This window comes from Macrobrachium nipponense, chromosome 7 (genome assembly GCF_015104395.2).
Source record: "Macrobrachium nipponense isolate FS-2020 chromosome 7, ASM1510439v2, whole genome shotgun sequence".
NCBI classification, from domain to species: domain Eukaryota; kingdom Metazoa; phylum Arthropoda; class Malacostraca; order Decapoda; family Palaemonidae; genus Macrobrachium; species Macrobrachium nipponense.
Genome location: NC_061109.1, coordinates 59756503 through 59779326, shown reverse-complemented (window position 1 = coordinate 59779326; position 22824 = coordinate 59756503). Strand labels below are relative to the sequence as shown.

The following is a 22824-nucleotide window of genomic DNA, read 5'->3' as shown; positions in this document are numbered from 1 at the left end:
AGATAATGATAAAATAGAGCTTATAAATACCGATCGAAAAATCTAGTAGTTTTTACCTTGACACTCTTCATTCTGGACTAAACTTGTGGCTGTGAAAATAAATGTATATTTAGTTGTTGAAATGGTGATATGAGTGTGACCTTAAGCCACTGACTTGATAAAAAAAAATCGCCTCAACTTCACATTAAAAAAGACTTGACATAAAAAAAAAAAGTTTGACTTGCCTGAAGTGGACCTCTTCTTTTGAAATAGATTCCTGAAACCGAGCCTGAAGTTGTCACTGAAGCCTCCGTACAAGAGAGGATTCAGTGCTGAATTGCAGTAGCCCAAGAAATACGCCCAGAATTCGACATTAGCGAACCAGGCTGGCAACTGACAATGTGACAAGAAGAGAAAAATGAGCGGGTGGAACAGTTTAGTCGCATACAAACGATATGTTCCCAAGACATATCGAAATGCAATATGGATATATTTCTTTTGTACACAAACAATAAACTTTAAAATAGCACAGAGTAACAGAAAAATAACATCATACCAGAGCCATTCAGCTTTGAAACTAAAATTTCATATCCTAGAAGGAAAACTAACTTTACATAGACAGATCAAAGAGAAATTCCGCTACAAGTAGGTATTGGGAGATGGTAATACTGTAGTTAAGCTCTCTCTCTCTCTCTGTTTATCATTAAAAACATATATATATATATATATATATATATATAGATTATATATATGTGTGTGTGTGTGTGGTGTGGTGTGTGGGGTGTGTGTGAGGTGCGTGTGTGTGTGTGTGTAAAACTTAAGTTCTCTTAATTTCTCTTAAACCTTTACGCAAACTCCATATACAAACATTTCACAGTCTATAAACCATATATTACCATATATACAGTATATATATATAGTATATATATTATTTATATTATATATAGGTATGTATGTTATGATATGTATATTACCCTTAAATAACTGCTAATCGAAATTTCCTTCATTTAATCGACATATATATAAACCATCTCCTCAAATCAATGCAAAACTATGAAACGCGCACCATCAGGCAATTACAAGTTTATTGAAACGGCTCAATATATATATATATATATATATATATATATATATATATATATATATATATATATATATATATATATATATAACGTATTGAATTTTCAAATACTCGATTCGGTGATCGAGCGAATTAACAAAGAAATTTTGTCGAAATGTCAAAAAAACTTTCGAGGATGATAGCTGAAAGTTCTCGGGAGTTGAATGTGGTAAGTTTTTCTAGATAAACTTACTTTATATGATATATATATATATATATATATATATATATAATATATATATATATAATTAATTTGTCTTTGTGCTTGTGGGCGCCTATTTATTATGTGATTTGCATCACATTCTATATGGACAGTGAATATAGCGGGGAGAGAGAGAGAGAGAGAGAGAGAGAGAGAGAGACGTGAGTTGTGTTCATTATATTATCATCACGTGTAGTATACCATCAAATCTGAACTAGCCTTGATAAGGTAATTCTTACTTATTAGGGAAAAAACCATTCATAAGACTCTCTCTCTCTCTCTCTCTCTCTCTCTCTCGCGCCTATCATTTTCAATATATAATCGTCTGCTATTTTAAAAGATGATTGTATGAAGAGGCCTTATCTGTATGAGTTGGAAATTAAATCTAAAGAGAAATCATCTTTAATCTTCCACAATTAAACAAGGTTACAGGAAGAAGAAGAAGAAGAAGAAGAAGAAGAAGAAGAAGAAGAAAGAAGGTTTGCACAAGCGCTGAAGGAGGATAAGAGACTTTAGAAAAAGAAGAAGCAGAAGCAGGAGAGCAGGAGGAAAAGGAAGAGGAGAGTAAGAAAAAAAAAAGTAGAAAGGCGGAAAAGAAGAAGAAGAAGAAGAAGAAGAAGAAGAAGAAGAAAGGCTCTGAAGGGAATCTGATCTCGGTCAAACCAACTTACCGGATGGTGGTTGACAATATCGTAGAAATGCAGAATATGCAGAGGACACCAACAAATCAGGAAAGCCAAAAGGACCAGGGCCGTCAAAATCACGATCTGAAAATAAATCAAAATTTAAAATTTAATCTTGCCAATGAGACTTTTTTTGGTTAATCGAGAGAACATCCGACATTCTTAACATAACATCTGTGAATGTTTGCTTATGTGCATAGTCCTGATTTGCGTACATTTCATTTTTAAATTTTAAATTCATAGCCTTTTAATTTATGTTGTCTATTTCATACAGCCCTCGAAAATGTAATGAAGACATTACGAAATGTCGGGAATAAATTTACCCTTTTTAGCAAGTCAATATGTCTTTCTCCTCATGATATATATAGATAATATATATATATATATATATATATATATATATATATATATATATATATATATATATATATATATATATATAGATATATATATATATACATATATATATATATAGATATATATATATATATATATATATATATATATATATATGCACGCTGTTAATCTAATGACAAACCACATTAATTATTACATACTATATGCGCCCAACTTTATCATGATACACCAACTATGGTTAATTCAAGTTATAATTCATTATATGACAATCAATGAACACGACCTCCGTTTTCTATTAGCGCGTTGAATCAACCTTGACAGCCGTTTTCTATAACCCCGTCAGTCACTCAAATCGCCTTTGGGGGTACACCTACCTTACGTTTGGCTCTCATGTGTGGATTTAGGGGTGCCGTAGAGTAGGAAGGGGCGTGCACCGTGGGCCTTTTGACACACCACAGCCTCAGTAGGATGATGGCGTAGGCTGCCACCATCACGATGGCCGGGATGAAGAATATCATCACTGCAAGCTGGTTGGAGTAAGAGGGAGAAGCTCTTTGGTTGGTGAACTGATTGGGTGTTCGTGAGTACGCTTGTTTTTACGTTTAGGATTCCATAGTGATATTATATATATATATATATATATATATATATATATATATATATATATATAATATATATATATATAATATGCTGTTGTATCATTTAAAATGAATAGACTCCGAATAAAAAACGCAAATATTAAAAAAAAATATAGAACAAGTAAAAACCAGATTCGTAAATTCGATAGAATTCTAAAGCTTTATCATTTACGACAGAGATTCTACAGAACAAGTAAAGGAATGAATTCGTAAAAAAACGAGAAATTCATATCGATCGATCGATCGATCGATCGAAAGAGAGAGAGAGAGAGAGAGAGAGAGAGAGAGAGAGAGAGAGAGATTGCCCTGTTCCATACCAAGTATTCCATATCAAGTACTACTGTGAAGGTAATATTACACACACACACACACACACATATATATGTATATATATATATATATATATATATATATATATATATATATATATATCTATATATATATATATATATATATATATATATATTATATATATAATATATATATATACGAGTATGCGTGTGTGTGTGGATAGAGAGAGAGAGAGAGAGAGAGAGAGAGAGAGAGAGCATTACTGTATGAGCAATACTGCCACATAATGTAAAGGGGGAAAATCATGAAAGAACGAGAAATTTGTATCAGGAGAGAGAGAGAGAGAGAGAGAGAGAGAGAGCCTCCGCCTCGTTCCATAACAATAAATACAGAGCCCATCGTTGCCACACCAACCGGTCGGTCTCTCACCGTTCTCTGCATGAAAAGCTTTTTCCTCTAATTCAGCTAATCGTTTTCCAATAGCCGTTTCTGATGGAAGAGAACGAGCCGTCAAAACAAGAGAATTTTTCGACTAACAGATTCTTTTTTTTTTTCTTGCTTCACAAAGGCTGAAGCAACAGTTTCGTTTGCTGAAACTTCTCGAGCAACAATCGGCAATGTTTGGAGAAACTTGGAAGAAACAGTTTCGTTTATCGAGGCTTCACATAGGGTCATCATTGTTCATCTGTAGAGAGACTTGAAAGAAAGTTTCCTTCATGTCTTGGTGGTTCAAAGCTTCAGCTACCGTAAGTAGTGGAAATTAGACCAAGAGCTTCATTTACCAAAACTTAGACCCTCAGCTTCATCTACCTAAATTTAAACCAACAGCTTAATTTACCAAACCTTAGACACCCAGCTGCATCTACCTAAATTTAAACCAACAGCTTAATTTACCAAACTTTAGACACCCAGCTGCATATACCTAAATTTAAACCAGCAGCTTAATTTACCAAACCTTAGACCCTCAGTTGCATCTACCTAAATTTAAACAACAGCTTCATTTACCAAAACTTAGACACTCATCTTGCTTATACCTAAATTTGAACCAACAGCTTAATTTACCAAACTTAGAGCCTTAGCTGCATCTACCTAAATTTAGACCGACAGCATCATTTACCAAAACTTAGACCCTCAGTTGCATCTACCTAAATTTGAACCAACAGCTTCATTTACCAAAACTTAGACACCCAGCTGCATATACCTAAATTTAAACCAACAGCTTAATTTATTAAACCTTAGAGCCTCAGCTGCATCTACCTAAATTTAAAACAACAGCTTAATTTACCAAACCTTAAAGCCTCAGCTGCATCTACCTAAATTTAGACCAAGAGCTTCATTTACCAAATCTTAGACCAACACTTTCATCTACCAAAACTTACAATTATTCTTTGTTATCTTTATCCACTAGCTTCTATAAAGCATCCTTTCCATACGACTACGAGTTTTATTCCTCTGTATCTATACAAAAAAGTTTTTCTGCTTTGATCTCCAAGTATTAAAACATATTTAAATGATTATAAATTTTTTTTGGGGGGAAATGGGTAAGTAATTATATTTCTCATGGGATAAATATATCATCCACGTATGCAGTTAATAATTTATAATTCTGTTTTAATGATCGCGTCTTTTTTTATTCTGCGTAAATAATTGGAATTAATTTATTTATTTTATGCTATGTTGCTTCTTTAGCCCCCTTGAGATCTGGAAAATTAGAAGGCTTAATCTCTCTCTCTCTCTCTCTCTCTCTCTCTCTCTCTCTCTCTCTCTCTCTCTCTCTCTCTCTCTCTCTCTCTCTCTCTGGGAAATCGTTTTTGCTTGTAATGTCTTTACAAAACAAAAATAAATAAATGGGAATATAATCAAGGATATAAAGCTTCTCAATTATCACTATTTTCTTGAGTTATTTTCACTGTTTTCCCTAGGTATTTCCACTGTTTCCGCTAATCATTTGCAACGTTTTCCCAATAGAGACTATATATCTGGAGATGCTATCTTTATGGCAGTACTACGTAGTTCGGCGGTATTCCACCAGGGCGGCGCTGCAGAGCCATGCGGCCATCTTTAAAGGTCTGGTAATTAGCAAATTGAACAGGGGCCTAGTGTGATTATGATTGTTTTTATCCTGAACGTTTAAAGAGTTGGTGTTTAGTGAATGTTTAGCATTTAGGGTCTAGTGAATGTTTCGTGAATGTTAGTAGATGTTTAGTGTTTAGGGTTTAGTGAATATTTTGTTAATATTAGTAAATGTTTAGCATGTAAGTATTCAGTGAGTGTTTAGGGTTTAGTGAATGTTAAGTGTGTAAGTGTTTAGTGAATGTTTAATGAGTAAGTGTTTATTGAATGTAGAGCATAAGTATTCAGTGAATGTTTAGTAGTGTTTAGGATTTAGTTCATGTTAAGTGTATAAGTTAAATATATAAGTATTCAGTGAATATTTAGTGTGTGTTTATGGTTCAATGAATGTTTTGTGAGTGTTAGTGTTTAGTGAATGTTCAGTTTGTAAATATTCAATGAATGCTTAGTGAGTGTTCATGTTTAATGTGTAAGTTTAGTAAGTGTTTAGAGTTCAGAAAATATTAGTGTTTAGTACGTAAGTATTGAGTGGATGTATAGTGTGAAGTTATTCAGCGATTATTTAGCGAGTGTTTAGGGTTTAGTGGATATTTAGTGTGTAAGTGTTTAGCGAGTGTTTAGGACTTAGTGAAGGTTTAGTGTGTAAGTATTTAGTGAGTGTTCAATGAGTGATTAGTGAATGCTGAGTGACTGTTTAGTGTTCAATGAGTGTTTAATGAGGATTTAGGGTTTTTTTAGTATTTAGTGTTTAATGAGTGTTTAGTATTTAGTGAGTGTTTAGTTTATAATAAGTGCTTAGTGAAAGTTTAGTGTGTGTTTATTGTATTGTGAGTACTTAGTGAATGTTTTGTGCATAGTGAGTGCTAGTGAAAGTTTAGTGAGTGTTTAGTGTTTAATGAATGTTTAGGTTTAAGTGAGTGTTTAGTGAATGTTCAGTAAGTGCTTAGGGTACAGTGAATTTAGTGTTTAATGAGTGTTATTGAGCATTTAGTGTATAGCAAGTACCTAGTGAATGTTTAGTATTAATGAGTATGAGTGTATAGTAAGTGCTAGTGTTTAGTGAGTGTAAGAGTATGTGTTTTAGTTAGTCTGAGTGTATAGAAATTGTGTTTAGTGAGTGTAAGAGTATAATGATTGTTAGTGTAAATGATTGTGCTTTACTGTTTAGTTAGTATTTAGAGACTGTAAAGAAAGTCTTGAATTTACAGGAACCATTTGTGCTAGACATTGCTTAGCTCCAAGAGCAGTTGCTTAGGCCTTGACCACAATGATTAAAGTGTTTAGGCCAAACTGCTTTTGTAAGGTAATTTTCCTCGTGAAATTGGGTCAAATGATAATAATAATAGTAAACAAATCATAATATAAATTATAATAGTAATGAAGCCTAGTACTATGAGCTGGAGCGAGACCTTTCAATATGGCTGCCAGAGGTCACACACTCGGGAAGATCGCCACTCCATGTTATTGATTCTGTTCCCTAGTTATTTTCAACAGACTTTCCGTTATTTTCAACAGTTTTCATAGTTATTTCCAACGTTTTCTTCGGTCATTGTCAGTTTTTTCATAGTTCTTTTCACCATTTTCTTGGGTTATTTTTACTGGTTTCTGTAGTTATTTTCACCGTTCTCTATAGCTATTGTCACCATTTATCATAGTTATTTTCACAGTTTTCTCATGTTATTTTACTGTTTTTACCGTTTTCATAGTTATTTTCCCAAGTTATTTTCACATTTTTCATAGTTAATTCCACCTTTTTCCTTAATTATTTTCATTGCTTTTTACTGTTATCTTCAGTTATGTTCACCGTTTCTCCAGTTATTTTCACCATTCTCTCCAGTTATTTCAACTGTTCTCTCTCAATATTTTCACCGTTTTTTCTGTAGTTGTGGTCACCATTCTCTCCGGTTATTCTCACCTTTTTTCGTTATGTTATGTCACTGCTTTCCCTATTCATTTTCACCATTTTCCATAGTTTTCTTCACCGTTTTCTCGTGATATATTCACCGTTTTTCATAGCTATCTTCACCGTTTCCCTATTTATTTTCATAATTTTTCGTAGTTATTTCCAACGTTTTCCATACATATTTTCATTGTTTTTCATAGTTATTTCAATAGTTTTCGCCTATTATTTTCACCGTTGTTAATCATTGCTTTCGTAGTTTTGTCCTGTCAGTTTCAACGTTTCCTTTAGTTATTGTCACCGCTTTCTCTAGAGTTATTTTCGCCGCTTTTTCTATTCAATTTTCACCCTTTTTCATAGTTATTTTCATAAGTTTTTTCAGTTATGATAATTATTTTCCTTATTTAATTTCACAGTTTTATCCAGTTATTATAACTACTTTCTCTGCTTTTTTCACAGTTTTCCGTCGATATTTTCACCGTTTTTCTGGCTATTTTCACAATTTCTCTACACTCATATTAACTTTTTTCCTAGTTATGGTCATAATTTTCCTTAGTTATTTTCGTTGTTTTCCTTGTATATTTTTGTGTCATTTTTCATAGTTATTTATACCGATTTCTTCAGTTATTATCAAGATTTTCCCAAGTTATTCCACTCTTATTCCTCTTACTCTTTAGTTCCTCAATAATGTTGGTTCTACCCCTCATATTCAATGACCTCAAAAAAAAAGTCGAAAGAAAAGGGAATGAAAATAAAAAAGATAGAAATCGAGTGAAAAAGGAATTTTTAAAAATTAAGTGAAGAGGGAATTTAAAAAAAAAAACATCAAGTGAAAAATTTTAAAAAATTAAGTGAAAAAGGAATTTAAAAAAAAACCATCTAGTGAAAAAGGAATCAAAGTTTAAAGGAAAAACACACGAATGAAAAAGGAATAAAAAAAAACTTACCAGAATGCGATAATATCTGAAGACGACACTGGCGTTCATGTTGCACCTGAACATTATGTCAGAACAGCTCTCCTCTACGAAATCATCCCACTGGAAATGAAAAGGACGGAAATTGTAAACTTTTACAATCATGGGAATACACACACACACACACACACACACACACATATATATATATATATATATATATATATATATATATATATATATATATATATATATATACATACGCATATGTGTGTTTATATGTATGTAATCATATATATATATATATATATATATATATATATATATATATATATATAGATATATATATATACATATATATATATATATATATATATCTATATATATATATATATATATAATATTGTGTGTGTGTGTGTGTTAATGGACATATATGAGAGACAGAGACAGAATAGTTTTAAAAAGTATGGTGTCAGTAGCAATTTCCTCCTTCCCTCCACAATTAAATTTTTGAGATAGGTGTCCAAAATTCTCAACCTGAAATAAGCGTATGAAATTAATATTCATTTTTTTATCAATCGTTTACCATCACTAACATCCCTCCGAATTAAATTCCAGCCTTAAACAATTTAGCCAGGTCGAAGAATTAGAATGGATTTTAGCTCACAAATACTATTTTTTTAGTCTACAAAATCACGGGGGCCAAGTGAAAAAACATTTATTTATGTGTTTGTTAAATAACTGTTGCGATAAACGTTATCATTTGTGTGAGCATGTGACCATTCTTTTTGAAGTACATTCAACAGGACATTTCTAATGAAAATACCTACTGATCTTTAGGAATAGTACCATTATTATTTTTTTTTTCTTTTTCTTTTTCTTTTTTTTTTTTTTTTTTTTTTTTTTTTGCTCTATCACAGTCCTCCAATTCGACTGGGTGGTATTTGTAGTGTGGGGTTCCGGGTTGCATCCTGCCTCCTTAGGAGTCCATCACTTTTCTTACTATGTGTGCCGTTTCTAGGATCACACTCTTCTGTATGAGTCCTGGAGCTACTTCAGCGTCTAGTTTTTCTAGATTCCTTTTCAGGGATCTTGGGATCGTGTCTAGTGCTCCTATGATTATGGGTACGATTTCCACTGGCATGCCTCTTTTTGTACTGGTTCTGTGCAAGTGCCGGGCATTCGCTTGCTATGTGGTTTATGGTTTCATTTTTCGTATTGCACTTCCTACATATGGGAGAGATGGTATTTTCGTCTATCGTTCTTTGAACATATCTGGTTCTTAGGGCCTGATCTTGTGCCGCTGTTATCATTCCTTCAGTTTCCTTCTTTAGCTCTCCCCTCTGTAGCCATTGCCATGTGTCATCGCTGGCTAGTTCTTTAGTCTGTCTCATGTATTGTCCGTGCATTGGTTTGTTGTGCCAGTCCTCTGTTCTGTCTGTCATTCTCCTGTCTCTGTATATTTTTGGGTCTTCGTCTACTTTTATTAGTCCTTCTTCCCATGCACTCTTTAGCCACTCGTCTTCAGATATTGCCCCTCTGTTCTCGATGTTGACGCAGTCCTCTATACTTAGTAGTCCTCTCCCTCCTTCCTTTCGTGTTATGTATAGTCTGTCCGTATTTGCTCTTGGGTGTAGTGATTTGTGTATTGTCATATGTTTCCTCGTTTTCTGATCTATGCTGCGGAGTTCTGCCTTGGTCCATTCCACTATTCCTGCGCTGTATCTGATTACTGGCACTGCCCATGTGTTTATGGCTTTTATCATATTTCTGGCGTTGAGTTTTGACTTGAGTATCGCCTTGAGTCTCTGCATATATTCTTTCCTGTTTTATATCCCCTCCTTCCATTATTCCCAGGTATTTGTATCCTGTCTCATCTATGTGTTTGATGTTGCTCCCATCTGGTAGCTTTATCCCTTCAGTTCTCGTTACTTTGCCTTTTTGTATGTTGACTAAGGCACATTTTTCTATTCCAAACTCCATCCTGATGTCCCCAGATACAATCCTTACAGTCTGGATTAGGGTATATATTTCCTTGATGCTCTTACCACAGCTTGATGTCGTCCATGAACATCAGATGGTTGATTCTGTTGCCTCTTTTCTTGAGTTGGTACCCGGTATGGGTATCATGGCTACTACGAAGAGTAGTGGGGACAGTGAGTCGCCCTGGATCCCTCTCCTGATATTACCCTCTGCTAGTCTTATTCCAGAGCTTGTAAGCATTGTATTCCAGTTGCGCATTGTATTTTTGAGGAAGCTGATGGTGTTTTCCTCTGCCCCATATATTTTCAGGCATGTCGAAGGCTTTCTTATAGTCTATCCATGCCATGCTTAGGTTGGTTTTCCTTCTCCTACTGTTCTTCATTACCATTTTGTCTATCAGGAGCTGGTCTTTTGTGCCCCTACACTTCCTTCTGCAGCCTTTCTGTTGGTGGGGGATGGTGTTTGTCTCCTCTAGGTAGTTGTATAGCCTTTCACTGATGATACCTGTTAGTAACTTCCACATTATTGGTAGGCAGGTGATAGGCCTGTAGTTACTGGCTATATTTCCCTTACTCTTGTCTTTTTGTACTAAGGATGTTCTTCCTGTGGTCATCCATTTGGGTGCATGGTGATTTGAGATACAATCCTGGAGTTGTTCTGCTATTCGTGGTGTTCGAATCCCCATCAGTTCTGCTACTAATCTTGCTCCTGCATATGCCAAGTTATTTGTTTCTGTGATACTGGTGGTGCGTATTATGCCCATTATTTCATTGACCTCACTTGTTTTCTCCCTTAATTTCTTGGTGTTGTAGGCTTTCATGGAGGGGATCTTTGTTCTCTCTGTATCTGGCTCCATCCATTGTCTAATCTTTTCTACCCATTCCGTCCTCTCTGTTACTTATTCGGTGTTTTCATGTGTCGTTGTTTGATACCTTATCCTCCCTGTCGTCTTCTGTGGCATCGTCTCTCAGTTCGTCTTCGTGTAATTCGTTGTCGTATGACATTTCCCTTTCCAGTTCTTCTCTTTCTGTTGGGGAGAGCCAGTTCTTTTTCTTTATGTTCCTTACTTGGTCTGCCAGCCTCTGCTCTATTTGGGGGGTGTTATTCCTCTCATTCCAGATGTTGACCAATCTTCTATATCTTCTCTCCGTCGGGTTGCTTCTGATGTAGCATCTCCATATTTCCTTATTTTCTTCTCTTGTCCATTTCTTCCTTTTTGCTTCTGTAGCTCCAATCTCAGGCTGTTGATTACTGTCGTTGTGGTGATCAGTTGCTGGATGACGACCTCCAAGTACCTGACCGTCTTCCCCTTCAATTGGGTTGGATACCTGGTTGCCGGACGAAGCTCCTCTGTTGCCAGAGGTTCCATTTACGTCGTTGTCGTTTATTCGTTTATTCCTTCATTTCTTTCCATCATTGCTGAGTTTTGCTATTTAACCCATAGCTGGACCCTACCCCATCAGGGATAGGTACTCATTTACAGCTGAGTAGACTGAGGAAATTATGGTAAAGATCCTTTCCCAAGGAATCAACGCAGAGGAGAGTGGTCACCCATCCAACGACTGACCAGCCCCAATGTTGCTTAACTTGACTTAAGTCCATTGACGACCTAACCCACTCCTCCACGGCGCCACATTATTATTATTATTATTATTATTATTATTATTATTATTATTATTATTATTATTATTATTATTATTCAGAAAATGAACCCTAATCATATGGAACAAGCCCACCAAAGTGGCCACTCTCTTGAAATTCCAGCTTCCAAAGAATATGATATTCATTTGAAAGAAGAAACAGAAGATATTGGGAAATGGAGAAAGAAGAGACCACATATTAAAAAGGAAAAAAATACAAATTAATAAATAAGTAAAAAAAAAAAACTACGTAAATTATTCAAATACAAGAATTACATTAGAGAAGCATTGCAATGCATCTTCGCTTGGACTTCTGGAGTTCTAATTGCACGACGTGAATTCGTTATTTAATTTTGCAAAATAAATATCATACATCCAGATTCTTTTCGTGAGTGAGCTCACGCCTCATTAGGCCTTTTAGTTTCCATTTTATAGCTTTAATTTTTGACGGCAGAGCTGCTCAGATTCTAACGGGTATTAACTTAAAATGAAAGCGGAGATTTTATTGCGTAGTATGTGTGCTTATCATTCGTGCATTTAATTAATTAATATGCATGTTGTTTAGAGGCTATAAAGTGATATTAAATGAGATTTCTTAAAATACTGAAATACTGGAAATAGAAGTCAGAGAAGAAAAGAGAGAGAGAGAGAGAGTGTGTGTAAAGAAAATAAAAGAGAATATTGAGAAAAATGAGAGAAAGAGAGTGAGAGAAGGAATTAATAAGATTAAATAGTTGAAAGAGAGAGAGAGAAGAGAGAGAGAGAGAGAGAAAGCTCATCCATGTAACATACTAGAATCGTCCATTGCACTTTCTTTTCGCTCTCTCACGAGAGACCACTGATAAATGCATTACAGTGAATAAGGCTGTCTGCAAAATCCCCCCCCCCCTAACTCCCCGACCCACCACTTCTCTCCCCTTACCAACCGTGCGGCCACAGGCCCCCCACCACGCAACACTCCCCCCACAAGTAAGGTATTATATCCTTTGTCTTTTACACTCCAGATAGAATTCATTACGATTACGCTCCTCGTGGGAGGTTAGTGGAGGAAAATGTTGAAGCTTCTCTCTCTCTCTCTCCTATGGGATATATATATATATATATAAATATATATATATATATATATATATATATATATATATATATATATATACATATATATATATATATATATATATATATATTTATATATATATATACTATATATACTATATATGTGCATATATATATATATATATATATATATATATATATATATATATATATATATATATATATATGGTTAAGCATGCTTGATTTGTTTGTTATTTATTCAGTTGTCTATCTATAATTTTATATTTTTATTTTAGATATGGTCACGTGGGATCAGTAGTCGCACGGGTCATAAAACTGTTTATTTGTTTGTTATCTTTTATCTCGTAAGCCAGAGCTGTATCTACAAACACAGACACAGACACACACACACACACACACACACATATATATATATATATATATATATATATATATATATATATATATTATATATATGTATGTATATGTCATGTAGCACTAAGGAACACGATACAAATCCTTAAATCCTCGGTAGAAAGGTAAATGAAACAGGGGACTTGGAACAAGTACTTTCGTAGTTTATTCTACATTTTCAAGTGTTCCAAGTTCCCCGTTTCACTCACCTTTCTACCGAGGATTTAAGGATATATATATAGATATATATATATATATATAGATATATATATATAATATATATATATATATATATATATACTATATGTACATGAAACATTGGCCTACGAGATACAAAATAAAATAAAATAAATTAATATTGTAAAATGCACAGTGACTCCATATGACCCCTACTAGAACCAAGCAAAACATAAGTGAATAAATAGGGCATACTTAAACATAGACACACCTCCTCAGAAATGAATGAAGGCCGTTAATATCACCTCGAAGAAATCCATAGTGACGCATAACCAAGCCCTTAAAAATTGAAAAGCAATCATGCCCACCCACACCACTCCCCGTTCCCTACACACACACATCCCCCCAAAAGAGAGAGAGAGAGAGAGAGAGAGAGAGAGAGAGAGAAGATAAAAATGATAACTTTGTTTGAAAGCTCCCATACCCTGGGGAACTATGAATCCTAACAGCGAAGTATTCATTCACAGGCGATACCCCCTGAGTACGATGTCTTGGCACAGAAGCCTTCGCCCGAGATGCACCGTCAATATACTGCCGATGCATCGCCTGCCTTATTGGAGAGAGAGAGAGGGAGAAGGGGAGGAGGGAAGGAAGAATGCAAAGGAGATAACTAAGTAATAGTGAGAAAATAGGAAATGAGAGAGAGAGAGAGAGAGAGAGAGAGAGAGAGAGAGAAAGGGTTGTTTGGAGGGGAGAAGGATGAATGCACAAAAAGAGATAAGAAGGGAATAGTAAGGAAAACTAGAGAGAAGAGAGAGAGAGAGAGAGAGAGAGAGAGAGAGAGAGAGAGAGAGAGAATATGGATACACTTCATGCGGCGCACTGTAGACATTACTTAACGTTCTTTGTAGCGTCCCTCCTGCATTCCCTTTCATTCCTTTGACTGTTCCTCCGCACATATTCTTTTTCTTCCACCTTACTCTCCTGAACCCTCTCCTAACGCTTGTTTCGATAGTGCAACTAGAAAAGGTTTTCCTCCTGTTACACCTTTCAAATCTTTCTACTCTCACTTCCCCTTTCACTGCTGAATGGCTTCATTGATCCTTACGCTTGGCATTTGTCTTACATTTTGTATGCTATTGTTTTTATGCTATAAAATAAAACCCTTTTTAGATGGAGCAACCTCAGGATTTAGTAATTAATTGTAGAAGATTAATTAAAATAACGAAATTATCCCTCTCAACAGTAGCATATAGAAGCAGATCTCGTTTCGCTAATCAACAAACATCAGCGTCTTCTTCTTCTTCTTCTTCTGTGTTCCCTGTGCTGTAGGATAATCAAACAACGAGTCATCTGGGTCAGCTGTTAAAAGGACGCGGCTTTTCACCAAAGGATGTGTGCTTATTTTTTCCTCCGTAGTTTGAACCCTGCTAATCATACCGCATATGATGAAAATGTTAAAAATATTCAACGTTTAACCCTTAAAACCCTTAACATCAATGTTCAAATGCACGTAAACACACGCAGACACAGGCACACACACACGCATATATATATATATATATAATATATATATATATATATATATATATATATATATATATACGTGTACATATCTGTGTGTATACATATATATATACGTATATATATATATGTGTGTGTATACTACATATATATATATGTATATATATATATATATATATATATATATATATATATATATATATGTATATATATATATATATATACTATATATATAAATAGAGGTTTTTTGCCACGAAGGAAAAAATGAAAAAGCGAGATAGCCAAGTACTTTCGGTCCTGTTCGGACCCTTTACTGAGGCAGTTTGCCTCAGTAAAGGGTCCGAACAGGACCGAAAGTACTTGGCTAATTCGCTTTTTCATTTTTTCCTTCGTGGCAAAAAACCTTTATTTATACGTAGCATCACGTTTTATATACTTCGTGATCAAGTTATTCATACTATGTATATATATATATATATATATATATATATATATATATATATATATATATATATATATATATATATGTGTGTGTGTGTGTATACATATATATATATATATATATATATATCATCATCATCATCATCATCAGCCGTCAATCCATCGTCTTCTCTTCCTTCCCCTGCTTCGTTTGCAATCTCTAGGGACCCATTCTGTTATTCTTTTCGTCCATCTATTCTCTGACATTCTCATGTCCTGCTCAGGCCCATTTCTTTTTCTTACTTGTTGTTAGAATATCATCTACTTTAGTTTGATCTCGTACCCATGTTGCCCTTTTTCTGTCCCTTAGTGTTATCCCCATCAATATTCTTTCCATAACTCTTTGAGTTGCAACTGGCATATGTTCTAAGGCTTTAGTAAGGCTCCAAGTTTCTGATGCATAAGTTAATACTGGTAGGACCATCTGATTAATATATAATAGATATATATATTATATATATATATATATAATATATATATATATATATGTGTGTGTGTGTGTGTGTGTGTGTGTGTGTGTTTTGTGTGTGTGTGTTTGTAGTTTGTTGTGTGTGTGTTTGTACTATGTGCGTGTGCGTGTCTGCGTTTGAATAAGTTTCTCCCATTATCGACGTAAAGGAGCACACACGAAAAAAAGAAAAACCGTTTTTCTTCATATTCCGGAACCAGATCACGTCTAGCGGAGTTCTTTTTTTTTTTTCATAAGAAAAGCGCTGCCGAAATTCGGGGGATTTGCAGCATCAAAAAAATAAACTGATATGCAAAAATGTGCACAGGTCCCTTAATCACTCTTTTGTGATGGCGGAGTGAAAATGTACCTTGTCTGTTAAGCTGTGGTGAAAATAAAAATGCAGACGTTTTCATTCTAATTTCTATGCGTTTAAGCGTTTTTCATACTTATTTATCTTCGTATTTGTAATTTGTTCTTTGAGACTAATACTTTGTGAAAGTAGATTATGAATTCATGCTTACATTTCGCACCAAACATCGGAGATAATGAACGTATAGACATCCTTTCACGAGGAAAAAATTTGAATTCCAGATAACGCGAAATCATTGATTACAAAACGCAGGAAAATAATGAATTTATGTTACTCCCTAATTGTGGAATGGAATATAAAATTCAGACCGAAGTCCAAGTGCTGGGACCTATGATGAGGTCATCCTGCGCTAAAAGGGAGAGTGAGAGGAACAAAAAGGTTTGAACGAAAGGTGTGACAGGAGGAGGAAACAAACCCCTTTTGCAGCTGCACGCTGAAACAATTGTTAGGTGAAGGTTAAGAAAAGTAAGACGGAGGACAGAGAATATAAATGGAGGTGCAGTAAAAGGGATGAAAGGGGTTGCAGCTAGGGGCTGAAGGGACGCCACAAACAACCTTAAACAAAGCGTACACTGCTCGAGTTGACTACCGGCACGCGCTACTCACCCCGGCCACGGAGTATCACTTATTGTAATATTCTGATAATGGAAAAAAACATTTAAATATATGTGCGATTCTAAAGTAACAAACATGACTGAATGCAGTGTTTTGTGATCATTGTAATCTGGACGTTATGACATAACAGAAACCAATAATAGGATTTTTTGCTATGGAATGAATGAAATGAATAATAATAAGTTCAAGCAGATATGAATTTAGGATAAGGCACCTCGCAGAAGACAATATTTAAAGGAAATCAATTTACTGATGTTTTAAAAAGAGAGATAGGTTATGAAATATTTCTGCGGGTAAGAGAGATTAAATGGCAGAGAATTTCTCGTAAAATGAAAAGAACAATGCTTATATTTTAGATATGAATAAAAAACACAGAATTTCAGACGATATATATATATATATATATATATATATATATATATATATATATATATATATATATATATATATATATACTGCGTGTGTGTGATATTCTTGTAAATCTACATATATACAAGAAATAGTAAACATTTTCCGCACTATATATATAGAAATAATGTATTAAGTATCTATCACTTTAGATACTTAATACTTATGCAAATGACACACAAAAAAGTATAAGAAGAAAAAGTATGTCCTCTAACGATCCCGAGGGACACCAAATCCATTGCAGCAGAGAAAATCGTCCCATTAAACCGAGGTAGCTCTGCTTCACACGTCTGTTTCAGGCATCTGTATGTCAACTTAAAAAAAATTGTAGTAACTTAGTAAAAAAAATAAAAAAACAAACCAAAAAGATAAATAAATTTCGCAAATATTAAAGCACTACTCACAGCAAATCTCTCTTTCCATCCACGATACGTCGATTTTAAACAGAATAAAAGAAAAATAATAAAAAAAATCTTTTAAAGTGCTACTCACAACAGATCCCGTTATGCAAACTGGTAGGCTGCTGGAAATAGCCTCGACTTGGCGTCTAAATCTGGTTCTGGCAAAAATGGCATTTGGTTGGGGGTGGGGCAGGTTGGGGGAGGGGGTTTGAAGGGGAAGAGGAAAAAGGTGAAAAGGGAAACAGGGAAAGTGGGATGCATGGAAAAAGGGAACATAAAAAATGAAAATAGGAAAATGAAAAAGGAAACGTTGAAATGGAAGAATGGGATAAATGGAAAAAGGGGAAAATAAAAAAGGATAGATGGCAAAAAGAAAATATGACAAAGGAGAAAAAGGAAAAAGGAAAAAAAGACAGAAGGGAAAATGGAAGAAAGAAAAATGGCAAAGGGAACAGAGAGAGTGAAAGGGATAAATGCAAAAACAGGAAAAAGGAAAAAGCGGAACACGAAAAAAAATTTAGAAAATAGGAAAAAATGGAAAATTGGATCAGGAAAAAAAGTAAAAATTGAAAAAGAAAAAATGTAACGAGAAAGAAGGAAGAAAGGGAAGAAGGGAAAAGTAAAAAGTAAGAAAGTGGGAAAAGAGGGACACAAAAAGGAAAAATAAAAAAAAAACATCAAAAGAAAAAAACGGTAAAACGGGGAAAATAAAAATAAAATATAGAAGAGAGAAAAAATATGAAAAAAGAAAAAAGTGAAAGGGAAAATTTTAAACTAAAAAATGAGGTCGGAAACAGAGAAGAGTACAAAATTAAAGTGAAAAAGGGATGAAGCGAAGAGAGAAAGTCCATCAGTGAACCCGCTCTGGGAAAATATTGTTGAGGCGTAAATTCAAGCGATGGAGAGGATGATGATACAGGTAGGATTTTATTGTAGGAATGGAATTTCGAAAACAGGATTGATCTGATATTTTGTTTGTTTCGATTACGGATTCACTGCTTTGGTTTATATTATATATATATATATATATATATATATATATATATATATATTAATATATATATATATATATATATATATATATATGAAAGTCGTGTAATATTGTCTTGAAAATGAGTTCGCTATTCTTAATATTATATATTGGATATATATATATATATATATATATATATATATATATATGTGTGTGTGTGTGTGTGTGTGTGTGTGTGTGTGTGTGTGTGTGTGTGTGTGTAGGTGCATGGTTATGATTAATATCATACCTCACATAGCATACTCAAACGAAGACTGCATCCATCAATAATGGTATTTATAAAAATCATAAACCACCATTGTAATAAGATTACGTTTCAAAAGAAAGCAAAGGTGAAACTAAGCTAATGGCCAATAATACTTAAAAGAATATGTGATTTTTTTTAGTATTAAGGTGATGTTATGAATTCGTGAGCTTCAGAGGTATTGGGATGAAAATGGTTCGGTAATTATCAGTTTACGTGAAGAACGGGAACCATGTTTAGTACCAGCCCCTTTGGGATGAACGTAAAAAGATAAACAAATAATACGTAAACAAAAAAACATAAGCAAAAGCCGGTAATAATTGTACTTAGTGAAAGATGCGTTTCCAGATTTATATTAGGATGCCCAACATGGCCTTGTTCACGAAATTTGTTACAGAAAACGGTATAACAGAAGATGGGTTTTATGGTGCACTAAAATACAATTCTCTCTCTCTCTCTCTCTCTCTCTCTCTCTCTCTCTCCTCTCTCTCTCTCTCTCTCTCTCTCTCTCTCTCTCTAGGATAGCACCATTTTATGTCAAATATGATAATTCAATGTATCATTTTATTGTATAGGCTCATTTTACGTCAAAGAACAGTGTCCATTCCAGCGACACTAACAGCATGAGATGATAGCTCTCTCTCTCTCTCTCTCTCTCTCTCTCTCTCTCTCTCTCTCTCTCTCTCTAGGAAGGGACGCCCATTCTAAATGAAACTAAGATGATTTCCTAATTCTGCTACATATACAGTTTATAAAAGCTTTACTTCACTAGTTGACGAATTCGTAATTCTAAACATTTTAGTACTGTAAACTTTTCCATATGAAGGTGATTTTTAAAGTAAATTCCACATTTTTAGATGATAAGGAGAAGACAGGTGGAAAAAATTTAAACTATGATTGGTATATACTCTGAAGTTTCATTTAAAAAATTAGTTAGCTTACGAAAGTACGTTTATAAGCAAATTTCCTGTTTATGAAAAGATGATTATTATGACGAAGTGTTCAGCTATGCTCTGGAAGTGATGCAACATGATTGCATATAATTTCGTTCGAAATCCACGAACTGGCAACTACCATGCTCCATATTCATCTATTAATTCAATGCGAAAACACTGTTATTGCATACAATAAGGCCATAATAGTGAAATTTGTCATATATTTCGAAATATTAGAGAATATGACATGTAGTCAAATTTCTGAAAGACAGTTACGAAACGTTTTCAAAACTTTCGTTTACTAATCACCAATGCGTTTGACAAAATAGTCATTACCAAACTTCAGTTCAAATGTAAAAAAAAAAAATCATCATAACTTGAATATTGCTTTCAATGCAACCATAAAATTTGGAATAGTCCTATTTGATTGTTTTTATGTCTCAATGCTGAAAAAATTTAAATAAGTGACTACAAAATTAGAATGCATCAACCGATATCAGCAGGTGAACCATTAAAGTGACGGCGCACCATGAACCGCCTCGTGTAACATAGGTCTACCATGAGTAGCAACAATGAAATTATCTTGAAACCATTTATTTCAGATTTTTTAGAGGAATATTAGGATTTCCATAAAAATGAAATAATTTTTTCTCAACCACTTCAAAAATTATGGTTTGCTAGCAAATAAATATTGGCCTATGGAATTATGCTTTCATTAAAGCCAAGAATTTGTTCCTAGGCCTACTATGAGATTCAGGGCCTCTGTAACACGGTTTTTTCGCAATAACTTTTTATCTATGCATTTCATAAATATAAAGCTTATTCAGAATACACATTATATCTACACATAAATTTTGACTGTATTCTGCATTACATAGGTTGAATAAATTTGGTACTTACAATGTAAAAGTGACTTTTTTTGAAGACGGGCCAACTTACTCAGAGAAAAGGTTTCGAACGCACTCGTTACGTAACTTATGACAGCATTTCTTCCCTCTTTCTCGATGGATCATTGCCTATGCGTAACAAAGGCTATACCTCTGGCAACAATGACAAACAAATTTAAATACAAGCAAAGCAGCACACCTTTATGATCTCTGAACGTCTCCACTGATAATTGTCATAATGAACAAACCAACAAAATATGTTAATAAATACAAAAACACTTCGATTATTAGTCTAACTCCCAAAATAAGTTTCCTAAGAAATTACAGTCTGCTTTATACGTCACAATCAGATTGACAAGATGTAGGGAATAGATGGTAATTTTCAAAAACATAGTAAACAAGCTTGATTTGATAACTGCTATATCCAATGTCATGCAATTTTTATTTATTGGGTATCTACCTATTTACTGGAAAAAAAATAGCCGGTACCGTATTTTGGCTTTCAACCTTCACCAATAATTATCGTCAGAATGATGACTTCATGAGGGTCCACCCACTTTGGCCTCGTTATAATTCAGGATAACACTGAAGGCTCCCATGGGCATTGTTGGATTAGAAAATTTAACTTCTGGCTATAAAAACTAATTTCTCGAGTAGTTGTAAGAAGTGCTAAATGATCCTCAAGGATCCCAGCAGTTGGCCTAAACGTTTAATTCATGTATATTACTGCTATACTGTTGCGGCACTGCTGCTACAGTAGTATTACTACGCTAGCACAGATACCCCACCCACATATATGTATCGTTCCGCCATTCATAAAGTCTTTGAGTTTCAGAGCCGATGGAACAAGGTGAATGGGTTTCTGTCTAGTGGGTGGGAGGAGCAACATTTCGTCAAAAGGTGTTACTTTGCTTACGTAATGAATGTTTTTCGACTCTTGGCTCGTAATCATTGGCCATGGCGTCGGCTAGATCATTTTTACTCTATAAAAATTAAAACTATTGGGTTTAGGTTATTGATAATGCTGACAAAATTTGTGTGTGGTTGTAAAATATACATATGTCAACTTTCAGCTATATACATCCGATGCTTTGATAAGGAGCAAAGTCCAAAAAACCGTGTTACAGAGGCCCTGAATCTCATAGTAGGTGTGTTAGATTTCTTGACTTACTATAAATACTTTGTACTTTGCATTCATATCTCTATATTAATCATTTCTGGCCAATAATTTACCTTATGAATGAATAAATCATACACCAAAAACGAGCGGAAGGACATTTAAGAAAATGATATTTTAAGCTACCTAAAAAACAAGTGTTCCACAGGCCTTGATATTAATACAAATAGATATTTCGATTAATAGCCATCTCCTCCATATAAATGAAATATCATCTTTTGTTCCTCAAAGAAGAGGTTATTATTATCATAAAGAATTAGTTTATCCAGACCTCTGAGCCTAATAAAAGCTCTTCTCGGGTAATTTCTACAAATAATTTCTTTAGTAACAGACTACATCTCAGAAGGCTTAGGCTATTTTTTTACACCTATAAATCATTTTGCAACATACAGGCAGCTTGAACACAGCCTAAAACTTCAACATTCAAGGAAAACTTGTAACTCATATTCCTATTTTCAAAATGTAACCTCTCTTAAGCGTATTAGGTTCAATCACATGGGTTACGAAACACAACAGTGCATAAAAGGGATCATATACATATACCCACAGGGAAAATAGTGTTAGCTGTGAATGCGCAAACTTGTTGACATGTATCACATTGGAAATTAATAAAAAAAAAAAGAGTTCAACGCTACTTGGCAATTTTAGGCCGAGCCTGAGATTTTGGACGTTACAAAAAGAATGTCGTCTCAGATTTAAGCAGCTGTTCAAAGGCCTACATAGTAGAGCCAAATAATCATTATAAACTATCACGGGTATATCTCAAAGTTTCATTTACCATTTGTCTTAAGAGTAAAAAAACTGAAATACATGTGCTTAATAAGATTAATCTCTCACTCTCTCTCTTTGTGTGTGTGTGTGTGTGCGCGTGTGTG

General features: G+C 34.2%; 1 protein-coding gene across 1 annotated transcript in view; it reads right to left on the bottom strand.

Annotated features, from left to right (window-relative positions):
* Positions 1-22824, bottom strand: part of LOC135217399 (orexin receptor type 2-like) — a 119127-nt gene that overhangs the window by 2448 nt on the left and 93855 nt on the right. Inside the window, exons 5-8 of the mRNA XM_064253242.1 lie at positions 8191-8280; positions 2716-2868; positions 1973-2068; positions 225-372 (exon numbers count right to left, since the gene is read on the bottom strand). Of these exons, the coding sequence (XP_064109312.1) occupies positions 225-372; positions 1973-2068; positions 2716-2868; positions 8191-8280 (487 nt within the window). The remainder of the gene's footprint in view (positions 1-224; positions 373-1972; positions 2069-2715; positions 2869-8190; positions 8281-22824) is intronic.